We start from the raw sequence: 15,912 nt of genomic DNA, 5'->3' as shown, positions 1-15,912 counted from the left end.
GTTGAATCACCATAAACTTGCAGCTTCCGAATTTTCATATCAATGGCGGCTTGGAGGCCGAGAATGCATGCTTCGTATTCAGCGATGTTATTCGAACAAGGGAACGTGAATTTAGCAGCGAGGGGGTAATGTTGTCCATCCGGGGGAGATAAGAAGCGCCCCATGCACCCGACCCGGCTAAGTTAACCGCACCATCAAAGTACATCGTCCATTTGTCGCTTGATACAAGTAAAATTTGCTCTTCTGCATCACTATCCCCATCAGATGCTTTGAACCTCTCGGAATTTTCTGCCAACATATCTGCTATGGCTCGACCTTTAACGGACTTCTGTCCCAGGCTTTGAACGTCAAATTCGGAAATTAAGATTTGCCACTTGGCCAACTTGCCAACCAACGCCGGTTTCTCTATGAGATACCTGATAGGATCATTTTCGGTTACCAACAAGATTCGGTGATGAAGTGTGTCTTTGCCGCAACTTTGTGCAAGGCCCAAATTAAAGCCACACAAGTTCTCTCAACTTCCGTATAGTTCATCTCAGAAACGGTGAATTTCTTGCTCAAGTAGTATATTGCGCATTCTCTCCCGTCATTTGGTCTTTTCTGGGCTAGCATAGCTCCCGATGACTCATCATGTATGGTTAAGTACAAAATCAAGGGAATTTTAGGGAGAGGGGGCACTAAGACTGGTGAATGAGTGAGATAATGTTTTATCTTCTCAAAGGCACCCTGGCACTCGGCATTCCACTCAATCTTTGCATTCTTTTTCATGAGTTTGAAGAATGGTTTTGCCGTTTCAGACAACTGACAAATGAACCTAGCCACATAATTAAGTTGTCCCATCAGGCTGCGGACTTCTTTGACGGTATTTGGGGGTCGTAAATCGCAAATAGCTTTAATCTTCGATGGATCAATCTCTATGCCCCTACTACTAACCATGAATCCTAATAGTTTCTCAGATTTCGCTCCAAAAACACATTTTGCGAGGTTGAGGTGCAATTTGAACTTCTGAAGACGTTCGAATAACCTTCGCAAGACTTCAACGTGATCTTCACCACGTCTCGATTTCGCAATCATGTCGTCGACGTATACTTCGATTTCCTTGTGCATCATGTCATGGAATAACGTGACCATGGCTCTTTGATATGTTGCCCCAGCATTCTTTAGACCGAAAGGCATCACTTTGTAGCAGAAAGTTCCCCAAGGAGTTATGAACGATGTTTTGCTCCTGTCTTCCTCCTTCATACGGATTTGGTTATATCCAGAAAAACCGTCCATGAAGGAGAATAACTCAAACCCCGCCGTACTATCAACCAAGACATCGATATGTGGGAGCGGAAAGTCGTCTTTAGGACTTGCTCGATTCAAGTCGCGATAGTCAACACACACCCTGATTCGCCATCTTTCTTCATTACGGGCACAATATTTGCTACCCAATCAGGATAACGAGTTACTTCGATAAAGTCTACCTTGAATAGTTTCATCACTTCTTCTTCAATCTTTTTGGACAACTCTGGTTTAGTTCTCCTAAGTCTTTGCTTCTTGGGCGGCACATTGGGATCCGTTGGTAAAGCATGTTCCACAATTTTAGGATCCAATCCCGGCATGTCGGCATATGTCCAGGCGAACACATCTTGATACTCTTTCAGAAGGTTAGTCATCCTTTCCACTTCTTAATCTGAGAGACATGCCCCGATTTTTACTTCTCTAACATTCTTTGCATCGCCCAAATTTATGGTGATTGTTTGCTCTTCAGTCAACGGCTTCGATTCTTCGTGTCGATTCCATTCGCGCTCGACCCCCTTCCGATCGTCGTCATCGATGTCATCGGAACTTGAGGGACTTTCTTCATGCACATTTGAGTCACATGCATCCTTATCATGATTATGCATAATGTAATGCCTGAGATGCGATGAGTTAGAGTAATGTCAACAACAAAAATGATGCATGTCATTTTCAAAAAGCTTTCGAAGTATTTTTTTTGTAAAAATTTCAAGAACTCGTCCTCATATCCTCGGATTTCCTCGTTCTTGTAAAACAGTCAAATAAGGGAGCATGTGGAGGCCTATGCCTCAGTGACCATCATAGGGCTAGTTTGATGTGCTTCCACATGTCCTTAATAAAACATGTGTCTATTTTATTGAATGAGGAAAGATAAGGCCGTATTTCAACACACACCACCCTCGACCAACGGCTCAAGATCGAGGCTGATTATAGTTCACGTTACAAATGACGAAAACAGGAAATAAATAAGGAAAATTACGAGATCCCGCGCAAGGGAGAAGACATAAAACGAAAGACTAGGCTAAACGAGAACCGCCCTACTTTGGAGGGACAGCCATGACTTCAGAGGACTCGGCTTCCTCACACGCCAGGATGGTGCATATGACGTCCTCCTTAAATAGCTCGGTCACACCATAGATATCCTCCTCTTCCTTGAACAACATCCTTGGGGGTCCTGGAAACGTCTCCTCCAGCAACGGGGAAAACGGGCTTTGATAGCGCTCGTCCTCTTCAGTATGGGCAACACGTTCACTCTGGTCTCTATACCCGTCTCGGCCTCCTCGGGCACCTCGGCCTCCATTCCTTCCACGACCTCCTTGGTTGTTATGGCCTCCCACTTCTCGACATATCCCAAGCCTCTTCTTTTGAAGTTTTTACGAGCTTCGATGGGTTTTCGCACACCTTGACCGTGTGATCCGAGGCCCTCTCCAGGATTATACCCGCTTGCTAGCATAATCTTTCCCGCAGCTATGGCCGGCTTAGACAATTCAAGAACCTTTGTGAAAGACCCTGCAGGCACGTGGACCATGGATACCAGCTCAAAGGTTTGAAAGCTGGATTCCTCGGTACACTCAGGCTCCAAATATGGGATGGTCGTCTCGTGGTAGATCTTGAAGTCAGATTCTCCATGGACCGTGATAAGCCTGTTATCCACCACAAATCGTACCTTCTGATGGAGGCTAGAGGCAACAGCGCCTGCTGTGTGGATCCATGGCCTCCCTAACAAAAAATTAAAAGCGCTTGGTATATCTAACACTTGGAACACAATTTGGAAGAGTACGGGGCCAATCAACAGCTCAAGCTCAATTTCCCCTATCACTTCCTTCTTCATCCCGTCAAAGGCCCACCAGTTGACTTGCCGATGGATTCTCCCAAGATCAATGCCCTGACGATGGAGGGTAGCCAACGGGCATATATTAAGTGCCGAACCATTATCGATCAACACTCTACAAACAAGAGTGCTCTCATGCTTCACCGAGATGTGTAGTGCTTTGGTATGATTAGGACCATCGGGAGGGAGATCCTCATTCGTAAAGGAAATCTGGTCTTTCAGTAGAACTGCTCCGACAAACTCTTCCAATTGGACTTCATCGATTGTTTCGGTACGTGTACCTCATTGAGGACCTTCAAGAAGATGTCCCTGTGCTTCTCGAAGGATTTCAACAACTCTAGGAGGGAGATTTGGGCTAGCAACTTCCGCAGTTGATCTACCACATTGAACTCGCTAGATTTTACTATGGCCAAGAATTGCTTCGCTTCCTCCTCAGTCACGACCTTCTTTTCTATTCCTTTATCGGGTGCATAACAGCGGCCCGATCGTGTGATAGCGTCTACCTCATTTGTTTGATAATCCCAAGGTACAGCTTTAGGATCGAATTTAGGAGGACTCTCCAACACTATTACTCCATCTTCCTCCCGTGGTGGCAATTCAATTGTGACTGGCATTACATTCCCTCTCGTGACTTCAATTGCTGACATTTCCTCGACTATAAGGTCAATCACTGTGGGTTCAACGATTTCCATCTCGATATCGCCGGCAGTCTCCTCATCCGATAGTTCAATCACGATCGGAGTTATCATAGCTATCATCCCTTCCTCGTACAAAGCCGGGGTCTTCAAAATTCCAGGCATAATCTTCTTTGCTCGAGATATACGAGCAATGTTGCAAAAAGATGAGTGGAATGATGACGGGATTATCATGGATACGACATTCTCTTCCTCTTCTCCGCATCGAATTACCCCCATGGCTACCATCCTGCGGACGCAGTTCAGTTTCTCTTCCGGGGTGACATCCTGATGACCTCCATAGTATCCTGCCAGCACTAAGGACTCATACAACTTGGAAGCATTCGTAATTAGATGCTGTTGACTTGCCTGTGTCTCCCAAAGATTGAGTCCACTCCTCCGCATGGTCCGGTAGGGGCTTACATTTGCACATTAGCCGAGCTTCCTTGAACGTCAAAATGTTTTTGTCTAGTAACTGTTGGACTTTGTACCTTAGCACATTGCAATTATCTACATCATGCCCCCTTTCTCCCATGTGGTACTCGCAAGTCTTGGTTACATCAAACCCGGCGAACCTCGTGGGGTTGTCTCTAGGTACTTCCTTTGCAACCATTCTCTTTTCAAGAAGCATGGGCAACAGCTTTGACAACGGTCGTGGCAGTGGGGAAAATTCCTTTCGAAAGGGTCTCTTGCCCTTGTCATATGATCGTGACGAGCTCCCTTGAACAGCCATAGGCTTGTGTGCCGGTGCTGTGGGCGACTTAGGGTAAAATGACTCTTGCACGAGCGCTACCTCAACTGCAGCTTCCTTATCTTTTCTCGCCTGGAACTTCTTCGTGCCTCCGGTGGATATCTTCCCTTCGATGAGTGCCCACTCCACTCCTTCACCCACATCTACTAGCTGTGAAAAGGTTTGGCATCCCGAAAATACTAATCCTTGGAAGTATTCAGGGGGTAATGTCTTGAGGAATAGTTGCTTCATCTCCCTCTCATTCAAAGCTGGCTTCACCTGTGAGGCCATAGTTCTCCACCTTTGTGCAAAGGCCTTAAATGACTCATTTCTCTTCTTCTCAACGTGGATCAATTCTTCTCTCGTAGGGGCGAGCTCGGTATTAAATCGGTATTGCTGCAAGAACTCGTTAGTCAAATCTTCCCAACTAGTGAATTCTTCAATGTCCAAAGACAATGAACCACGTCAGTGCAATGCCTTCCAAGCTATCTTGAAACGTGTGTATGAGAAATGGCACGTTGTCAGCGTAGCGAGCCATTTTCCTCATGTAATATCTAAGGTGGGTCTTGGGACATCCCGTTCCGTCATATTTTCTTGTGAACTCAGGCTCTTGGAAGTTCTTAGGGAAGTTCGTCTTGGTGTATGGAGACAGCCTATCAGCTCCTTTCAGCTCGTAACCTTGCAAGGCACACAGTCGCTCCTCCATCTTTGCCAAGCATCTTTCACTTTCTTCACTTAGACGGGGTGCTGGGTTTTCCTTTGGAGGAGGATCTAGATTGACGATAATTGGCGTGACAGAAGGAGCCTCCCCAGCAGTTTCTTTCCCAGGGGGATCAGCAACATGCGTGCCTTACGTTGACACTGAGTGGATGTTCCCATGATAGCTACGGCAGGGGCTCCTTGAGCTTTTGGCTTATTTCAAGCATCATTGTGGTGAGTTGGGCCAGCTGGTCCTCCATCTTGGCCATGCGTACGTTGGTGTCCTCGTTCTCCATTCTGACTTTCGCGAGCGTGCGAATTGGGGATCTCCGCTTGGCCGTGTCGACAATCGGTAAAAGACAATCGATCAGCTAGTACCTAAACAAGGATAGATAAGCATGTATAAGCATGGAGTAATGATTAGGCAGTCGGTCCATGACAAAGATCTAATCGCCCAAATTTGCTCGTTTTATTGAAAGCAATGTTGCTACATAACGCAGGAAAAGACATGAGGGAGAACCCCTAAACAACGAGGCTAATCATGACTCTTATCTCCCGATAACGCGACTCGAGACAAATTCTTTAACATTGTAACATACGTGGGGATGGGCCCATTACATATCGCGCTTGACTCAGTCTAACTAGCGAGGATAGCTCCCGCTTGTGACCGCCCCACTAACTCGGGTCAACTTCGAGGCACGATCTTCGGCTTCTTCGAGCTTCCTTTTGAGGCGCTTGATCTCGGCTCGATGGGTGGTCTTTAATGGCACGTCAGGATTCCTCGGGCATAGACTCTCTGGAATTTTATGCTTAAGGATATATTCCATTGAGGCATAATAGGTCTTCTCTTGCCCTTCCAACTCCTCTTCGGGCCATATCAGCTTCCGGGGATGGCACATATCCCACATCGACTTGACTAATGTAACGGAGTCTTCGTGATCTTGGCATCCATCAGGGAAGTCTATCTTGAGCGGGTCTTCTTGAATCATCGGTGGAAGTTGTTGAACCTCTTGGAACTGACGGGCGACTCGGGTTGGGTAATACTCAGTGACTCCGGTAATTCCCAACAAAGGAACAGGTCCAGTAAGCCCACACACGAACCGCGCTTCTCGAACTCGGAGCCATTTGGCATGCCATTGGAAATCTTCGGGTCCAGGGTTGGTCATGAAAGCTAACCACTCAGAATAGTGATAGTCGGGGGCAAACGTCTTCCTATCTTTAAACTTCATGATAGGGTGGCTAGAGTCAGAGATGTCGTTCACGGTCATTAGGCTACCAAACCCTTTAACGTGAGAGAAGAACCAAATTTGCAAGAGTTCAGGAGGAGCGTGGAAAGTTTTGTTTTTGTTTTCTTTGAAACGAGCAAGGGAAAGAAAAGTTTCAGTCAGGACGGCGTTAACAAAGCTCTTTCCCATACATACCTCATGAACTACCCATGCCATGGAAGGGTTAATAGCGTTCCTACAATGTGGGAATAACACAAATCCGAAGAAAGCTAACAGGAAGATCCTATTCTTTTGAAAAGATGGGGCATTTTGAAAAAGCTCATTTAGGAATGAAAATGGGCAAGTCTTGCGATTAGCTTTCAAAACTTTCCTCACATCATCCTCCTTAACTCTAAGGAAATTGGATAAAGTCGATGCATGCTCAGTCCCTACAGGTGGGCCAATTAACTTCGACACGAAAGGCTTTCCCATGACAACACTGTATTCTTCCAGGGTTGGAGTGAGCTCGTGGCCACCGAATATGAATGTGCAAGTCTCGGGACACCAGACATGCGCCAACGCTCGTACAACACCATAATGAGTTTCTATTTCTAAAAGGGGAAGTAATCGTCCGACGTTGGATCGAACCCAATCATGGCCAGTCGAGTCTAGTCTATCCCACCATGTGCGAAGCTCGGCTTTCGGGGTAGCAATGATGTGAAGCTCAGGCATCCCCATCATATACTACTCACAGTTACGATCAACCTAATTTGCCATGAACCAACCAAAAAAAAGGAAAGCGAATAAGTAAATTACAAAGGAGAGAATTTGAAAATCTTACCCTGCTCATTGAGTAGCAAAGCCAATGACATAGACATACACATGGATGGTGGTTCAATTTCTACTCTAAATGGCTCAAAATAGAGCCATGGGATCACCGGACTGAACCGACAAGGTTGTGGCTAGGTCGGGTTACCCATGACTCCGGCTTCGTCAAAGAACCGACCCGTGTCGCGCGGTTGCAGACCGGGGTGGGTACTTTCAACGTGAAGAAAAAAATTTCGGGGTTAAGGTGGGCGACTCGTACTATGCGGTTGTAGTCGGAGTGGTATCCACCTTAACACCATCCTAGGTGATCCTATGCGGCCCAGGTCCGGCGGCAGGTTGTGTGTGCTATGGTGTAGTGTAATGCAGGAGACTCATGCATGACAATTTAAAAAAAAAAAATAATCAGCACTTCAAACATGAATAAACCATTTACTCTTATACCCCTACAAAACAAAGGTTAGAAATCACCACCCCTTATAACTCCCATAAACAATTGACATTTGACATGTTATGGATGCACATACTATCTTTGCTGCCAAACAAAAATATTTTTGAACAAGATTAATTTTGGCTTAAGTCCTCTAAGGTTCAAAACCAAGTCCCCAGCGGAGTCGCCAAGCTGTCGCGACCTACCCTCGAGGGAGGGAATAGGTTTAGGGGTATTGCCTAAAGGACGGGCCTAAGGCCCATGATTAGGCGCAAACTCTCCCAAGCCCATACCCCGCGTGACGTTGGGATATTTTTCATGGATTTTGCACAAAAGGAGTCGCCACTAGTCTATTGGGGTCGGCTAGAAACCAAGTGAGGCATGGGAGCGTGCCTCACTTCCTACGCAACCAGAGAATCTAGGTTCGGGGACTTGATTACACTAATTAACCAATTAGTGCCATTTCGGTACCTAATCTTGTTCATTTTAACAAAATGATTTTTGGCAGGCAGTTTGAATTGATTTTATACCTATCCACTAACATGCGAGGTGATCATACAGGTGCACAATCATTAAAGTAATAATTATAGCTAATAAGGTCCTAATTGCAGTAAAATTAAACACGTACAATTAAACATAATTAGATATGCAAATTAAACATGCTATATAATTAATAAATGAGCAAATAAATGCCTAATTACACTAAAAATGCAATACATAACAATTTTCTAACCAAATCCTACATTTTTGGATTTTCGAAATTTTTAATTTAATTTTAATTTAATTTTTTAATTAATTTTTTTTTTTTTTTTAATTTTTTTTAAAAAAATTTACTTAAAATTTAAAAAAAAACGAAATTTTTAATGTTTTCTGAGTTTTTTGAAATTCCAGAAAAAATTTTGAATTTTTATCATTTTTTGAAATTTTTGATTTTTTTTTTTTTTTTGATTTTTTTGATTTTTTTAATTTTTTTAATTTTTTAATATATATTTAATACTTCAATAAAATGGGTTCGGACGGGTAAACCCGATCCGGCCCGTGGGTCCAACCCAAACCCGGATCCAACATTTTTAGGTTAAAAAAAAAACATTTTTTTTAAAATTTTTCTTTTACAGCTTTTTTTTAAAGATTCTTTTTGTTGTTATTTTTTTAATCTTTTCCCCACTTCATCCTTTCCTCCGCACGTTCTGCCCAACGGTCCTTCCCGAGGCCAGCTTTGCCGTTTTAGTTTTCTATTTTTATTTATTTATTTTGCTTTTCTTTTTTTTTTTCTCGATTTTTCTTGGTTTTTCTTTTCTCTTTCTTTTATTTCTTTCCCTCCTCCCTTCTGACATTTTCACCGAACAGCCCCATCTACTGTCTTTTCCTCTCTTTTTAGGTTTTCCTCTTCTTCTCATTTTTTGTCATTTTTTGGCTTTTCTTTGTTCCTTATTTCTTTTGTTTTTTATTCTTTGCGCCCATCTTCTTCTTCGATGGTTTCCCCCATGCCCGAAGCTAACCTTCATCAAGCCAAGCCCACACACTAGCTCCGGTCGGAATAATGGGTGCCACCCGTCGCCGGCGACCACCACCTAACGGTCGCCCACTTCGACCGGCGACACCCGCCGTCGGCCATTTTCTCCGGCAACCAAGTGACATCCGACGCGAGGGAAAACACTTGCCGATTCAATGATACAACGCCACTTCACGAAAATGACACCAAAGCATAGCAACACACAAGACTTAAACATTGAAGAACCGTTACAAAAGTAAAGACAGGTTGATGACCGGTTTAAAAATGTACTAGCCTTCAGCCTTCTTTGAAGCATTTAGTCGAACATATAGGATGCACCAGTTAACAAAAGGAACCTAGTCCCACTTGGGACATAGATTTGGGGCAAACATCAACATTACATGCACAAGCCATACTAAAAATCCGCTCATGAACCAGTTAATCAAGTCGGAACAGACATAAACGAAGAACAACCATCTCCAGGCTTCAACAAACTTGCAGAACTTAGATATAGAGACATGAGACAAATCTAAACTGCTACCACGTACTAGAATAGCTAGTAGCTTACCAAGAGGACCGGCTCGGACCGAAACTTGCGCGAACTAGTTAGCACGAGTTCCGGCCCGACGCCTCCCAAGAAACAAGAGACACACGCTCAAAACAAGGCCTACCTGGTTCGAGAGGAGGGCTACGACGATGAACGGACCTCCAGCGACGGCCAAACACTCTCCCAAGCTTGCTCTTCGGTGTTCTCTACTCTCTCTCGACTTCGGGCAACGGCGAAACGCTCTCTCCCTGATCGTCTCTCCCTCTCTCAAGCTCTTTGTTCTCTCTCTACCCAAAAAAAAAACAGTCGAGAACCCTCTCCTCCCTTCAAGTTCTCTTGCCAAAGGCCGTCTCCAATCTCTCTTGGCCAATCCCTCCTCCCTGCGTTGCTTCTCATGTTTTCTTTTAAAACCACCGTTGGTTCCTTTTTCTTTGCCTCTGTCCGAAATGCCTTTTGCTAGCCCACGAAGCCAGCTCTCTTTCTTTTCCATCTTCAGCTCTAATTTTCCTCGGTCAATCCAACCTCCTTGCCTCTATGTATGTCTGCGGTCAGTGTTCTCCTTGGGACCGAGTTCAGTCTATTTTTAGCTACAACGATTGCAGGTTTTCTTGGGCTTCGTCAACTGCAGGAGCTGCCATGCTGCAGCCAAGCGTTCATTGCTTCCATTTTTCTGAAATCCCAGTTGTCAATCCTCTGCAGATCCTTCTTCGATTTCTTCCTATTCGTCTTCTCGGGTCCTATGCGAAGACCGGAGGAGGGAGAAGGATGGGGCGTGGGCCGGGCCGACGGGGGAAAGGAGGCTAGGCCGCGGGGAAAAGAAATATATAAAAAGAGAAGTGAGCGGGTCGGGCCAAGGCCGCGATCCGGCCGACCCGATCGATTTTTTTTTTTCAATTTTCTTGATTTTTTATTGACTTTTTTAAATGATTAATTTTTTGTAAAAATAGGTGTCAACAGTCTTTTCCTCGGTGAAGTAATTTTTTCAATCTGGTTTGATGCCCCATAATCTCAACAAAACTATTATCACTCTCATACCGAAAGTCCCTAATCCAGAATGTCTAGATCAATACCAACCCATTAGTCTTTGTAATTACGCCTATAAAATAATTTCCAAGGTGTTAGCCAACAGACTAAAGCCTTTCCTGCCTAACATCATTTCTATGGAACAAAGTGCATTTGTGAGTGGCCGTCAAATACAAGACCATATATTAATCATGCAAGAGATTTTACATCAGCTGAAAACACAAACTAGAAAGAAAAAATTCCAGGCTGTTGTCAAAATGGACATGACAAAGGCGTATGACCGTGTTGAGTGGGACTTTCTCAAAGACTACCTGTTCAGGTTAGGTTTCCATCCTATTTGGGTTTAGTGGACTATGCAGTGCATTACTACAGTTTCCATTAGTGTCAAATTTAATGGCACGCGGCTGCAATATTTCCAACCGACACGAGGGATTCGATAGGGAGATCCTTTATCACCCTATCTCTTTATTCTAATGGCCAACATGCTGATTACTCTCATCCATCAAGCTCTCCTAATGGGAAATCTTAAAGGTATCCAACTAAACAGATGGTGCCCTACTCTGACTCATTGGTTTTTTGCCGATGACGCTATATTCTTTCTAGATGGGTCAAGACAAGAATGCCAAGAACTAGCCAATATTCTCAATCGGTATTGTCTCGCTACGGGACAGGTAATCAACCGGAATAAATCGGGTATTTTCTGTAGCAAAGGCTGCCTTGTTAGACGCAAATTGCGCAAACCCCAAGATCTCCATAACTAGAACAAAAACATGCATGATTGAGTAGAAAGAATTGACGCACCTGTTTTGGAATCCATTGTTCTTGAAGCGGAAACGGAAACACAATGTTCCATGTGCAAATCCTTCTCCTCTATTGCCCTCTGAATCACTGTCTCAATGAGGCGGCCCCCCTCACATGTAGCGTTAGGTAAACGCCCCTTAGGTAAGGATATAGGTGAGAATTAGGGTTAAAGGAGAGACTTGAGCACTATTTATAGAGTTTCCAGCCAGTCCCCCTCATTACGGGCCAGGTTCAACTCGGCCCACACTAGCCAGCCCATATTAGACTAATTAAGAAACCTACTATCTCACCTTAGACCAAACCCCGTAAAATGATAAACGTTAAACGGTAAATTACAATATCAATTAATGTAGTCCACAATTAGAAAAACTCTTACATTCTCCCACTTGGACTATATTAATTGAAATCATACTGTATGTGCGCACATTGGTCCAGAGATAATTCTTAATAGTCAATCCTATCCCATAAAGTCTCAAACACCGAATCATGGCGATAACTGCATGTATACACACAGAGCCTTCCATGGTCACAAGTGCTCTCAACTTTATTGATATGGATTCAATATGATAGTGTGGCAAATGGATAACATCTCTCATAGAGAGATCCCATTTGTTAGTTACCATTCTCTTACCTTAGGCGACACAAAAAACTTGTGCCACTAGAAAATGCTTTATGGTTCCAATGAATCCACATATGTCTTGTCCTTACGATCAACCTTTCTTTATGTATCACAAGACATATGCACAAGGCTAATAACCGGATGCCCGGATGCCCCTAACCTTCACTCAAGGTTTAAGTAATACCTTGAGACTTTTAACAATATATATATTCAACATAATAACAATCCATTCAAAATATTTTATTGAATGCAAAAGTTGACATATATATATCGAAGTGTTACTAAATTGTAACAAAACAGATGTAAACTTTATTCAAAAAATAAAAAACACAACTCCCACTAAAAAACAGCATCCCAAGATGCTCTTAGGCCCATACTAATGACATGTCGATCAAAAACACACGGGCGTAGGCCTTTAGTTAGTGGGTCTGCAACCATATCATCTGTGTGAATATAATCTACTGCAACGTCACCATTCTCACGATTCTTTTATAGTCAAAAACTTGACCTCCATGTGTTTAGACCCCTTTAAACTTCTGTTGTTATTAATAAACAACACTGCAGAGTTATTGTCACAATATAACTGTATGGGTCTATCCACAAAATCATAAACTGATAACTCTCTAATGAGGTTCCGGAGCCAAATAACTGGAGTAGCAACTGAAAAACATGCTACAAACTCCGCTTGCATGGTTGAAGAAGATATGGATTTCTGTTTCTCGCTCTTCCATGATACTGCATCTCCTGCCAACATAAATATGTATCCAGTCGTTGATTTCTTATCATCTTGACAACTAGCAAAATCTGCATCTGAATACCCAACTAGTTGCAAGTCTGGAACATATCTATAAATCAGCATATAATCTTTTGTTCTCTTTAAGTACCTTAAAACCTTCTTGGCAAAGCAACCGGTGATCGCGTCCCGGATTAATTGATATCTGCCTAGAAGCCCTGTTGCAAAAGCAATATCTGGCCTAGTGCAAACTTGAGCATACATGATGCTTCCAAGCACACTAGCATAAGGTACATCCTTCATTTGAGCTTTCTCAAAATCTGAATTAGGGCATTGTGAAAGATTCAATTTATCACCCTTAACAACAAGAGCAATTCCTGGTTTGTAATCCTGCATATTGAATCTTTCTAAAATGCGATCAATATACGCCCTCTGAGATAAACCCAATGAACGGCGTGAGCGATCCCTATGGATCTCAATGCCAAGAACAAAAGACGCCTCACCAAGGTCTTTCATGTCAAAAATTTTCGATAACATCCGCTTTGTCTCATGCAGTAAACCAATGTCACTACTAGCAAGCAAGATATCATCTACATAAAGTATGAACCAATGTCACTACTAGCAAGCAAGATATCATCTACATAAAGTATGAGAAAAATATATTTCCTCCCACTAACCTTGGTGTATATGCACTGATCTACTTTGTTCTCAATAAATCCAAATGAAGTAACAACACTATGAAACTTGAAATACCACTATCTAGAAGCTTGCTTAAGGCCATAAATAGACTTTTTCAATCTACAAACAAGCTGACTCGAGTCATCGCTACAAAACCTTCAGCTGCACCATATAAACCTCCTCATCAAGGTCTCCATTTAGAAAAGCAGTCTTAACATCCATTTGATGTAACTCCATATCGTAATAAGCTACCAATGCTAAGATCACTCTAAAGGAATCTTTAGAAGAAACTAGAGAAAATGTTGCTTCATAATCTATTCCTTCTCTTTGAGTGAAACCCTTAGCTACCAGTCTGGCTTTAAACTTTTCAATCTTTCCTTTAGAATCCCTTTTAGTCTTGAATACCCATTTGCAGCCAATAGGTTTACAACCTTCAGGCAATTCAACAAGCTCCCAAACACCATTGTGTTTCATAGATTGCATCTCATCTTTCATTGCATCTAACCACAAATCTGATTGAGAACATGAGATGGCTTCAGTATAAGTCACAAGATCAACAACATAGCCTATGTCATAATCATGCTCTCCCAGGTAGACTAGATAGTCTGGTGGTATAGCTGAACGTCTTTCTCTAGTTGATCTTCTGAGTGGAGCTACGTCAATCTCATTCTGAATTCGAGGGGCGTGAGGAATTTCATCAGGAACCGTCTCAACAATAGGATCATGTGCCACAATAGGCTCAGTTTGTGGCGTAAGAGGTTCCATAATTGTCTGCACAGGATGAGACAAAAATCCAGTAATCCCCACCATACTATCATCTTCGATAGCTTGTGAGCAGCTACCCTTTTCAGCTACATCAAATTCTAGAAATTTTGCAGTCTGAGATTCCACAATTCTTGTACCTCCATTAGGGTTATAAAAGCGATACCCCTTTGAATGGTTTGGGTAAGACACGAAGTAACATCGAGTAGTTTTGGAATCTAGTTTACTCAATGTTGGATTATATAACTTCACTTCTGCTGGACATCCCCAAACTTTAAGATGATTTAAGCTAGGTTTACGTCCAGTCCATAACTCAAAAGGGGTTAATGGAACTGCTTTAGTAGGAACACGATTTAGAATAGACGTGCGGACCCCTCAAGTGCCTTAACTTTGCCCAAAGGGACACTTAAGTGCCATAACTTACGAAAGGTACACTTAAGTGCCAAAATCGGAGCTAAAGGGATCACTTGAGTGCCAATCCGGCCAAAATCCGGCCAAATTGCATACGTGGCATTTTCCGGCGATTTTCGGCGACTTCTTTTTACTGATGTGGCAAATGTTTTTTTTTTTTTTAAAGGCGCGTGGACGACAAAAACGACGTCGTCCATCCACATTGAGTGCGTTGAACTAAACGACATCGTTTAGGTCATTGTGCAATGACCTAAACGTCGTTCCTCCCCGTTCGCATTGACAGTCGATCGAAGGCCTTTCTCTCCGTTGCCGTTCACGTCCGAGCTGGTCATCGGTCGCCGTCTTCGCCGCCGTTTGTTGCCGTCGCCACTCACCGCTCACCATCGTTGGTCGTCGTCACCACCGACCATCGTCGCTCATCTAGGTTCGATCCCTTCTCCCCCTCCCGTGATGAAATTAGGGCTTGATTATTTAATTAGGGCTCGATTATTTAATTAGGGCTCGATCGATTATTTAATTAGGGTTGGCTGACCTAACGCCGTTCCTCGCCGTCCGCGTTCACGTAGATCACAGCCCTTCTCTCCGTCGCCGTTCATGCCTAGAGCTAGTCATCGGTCACCGTCGTCGTCGCCATTGTTGGTCGCCGTCGCCGCTCACCGCTCACCATCATCGGTTGCCGTCGTCGGCCGCCATTGTCGGTCGTCCAGGTTTGGCTCATTCTCCCCCTCCCCTATGATGAAATTAGGGCTCGATTATTTAATTAGGGTTCGCTCGATTATTTAATTAGGGCTCAATTATTTTATTACAGCTCCGATGGAATTTGTGTTAATACACTTCAACTAAAACTTGCTTTGACATTACACAAAGAAACCAGATTTCTCATTATTTTGGTGAATTTGTCTTTCAAGCTAATGTCGAGTATGTGATTGTTAGACAGTGATCTATGCATCTCCTTAAGAGCATCTTAGTAAAGCAGGTGACTAATGCCATTTTGAGAAAAAAACTAAGTTCTTGAACCACCCTGCTTGTGAGAGTATATAGGGTTCGCCTTGAACCACCCCTGTTTGTGATTTGTATAAGGTATGTCTTTAAACCACCCTGCTGTGATTGCTGTATAGGGTATGTTTATCAATTGAAAACCCTGCTGTGATTGTTGTATAGGGTATGTTTA

At 43.3% G+C, this 15,912-nt stretch overlaps 2 protein-coding genes across 2 annotated transcripts; both read right to left on the bottom strand.

Moving 5' to 3' along the window:
• Positions 1 to 2,407: 2,407 nt before the first annotated feature.
• LOC120292671 lies at positions 2,408 to 4,807 on the bottom strand. Its single transcript, XM_039310963.1, has 3 exons — positions 4,156 to 4,807; positions 3,394 to 4,094; positions 2,408 to 3,322 (listed from the first exon to the last, which is right to left on the bottom strand). Exons 1-3 carry the CDS (start codon positions 4,805 to 4,807, stop codon positions 2,408 to 2,410), a joined length of 2,268 nt encoding a protein of 755 aa, XP_039166897.1.
• A 148-nt stretch (positions 4,808 to 4,955) lies between these two features.
• Positions 4,956 to 14,476, bottom strand: LOC120292670. Its single transcript, XM_039310962.1, has 3 exons — positions 14,471 to 14,476; positions 14,093 to 14,339; positions 4,956 to 5,365 (listed from the first exon to the last, which is right to left on the bottom strand). Exons 1-3 carry the CDS (start codon positions 14,474 to 14,476, stop codon positions 4,956 to 4,958), a joined length of 663 nt encoding a protein of 220 aa, XP_039166896.1.
• Positions 14,477 to 15,912: the final 1,436 nt, after the last annotated feature.

Source organism: Eucalyptus grandis, chromosome 4 (assembly GCF_016545825.1).
Source record: "Eucalyptus grandis isolate ANBG69807.140 chromosome 4, ASM1654582v1, whole genome shotgun sequence".
NCBI lineage: Eukaryota > Viridiplantae > Streptophyta > Magnoliopsida > Myrtales > Myrtaceae > Eucalyptus > Eucalyptus grandis.
The sequence above is the reverse complement of the archived record's forward strand: the minus strand, read 5'-3'. Positions and strand labels throughout refer to the sequence as shown.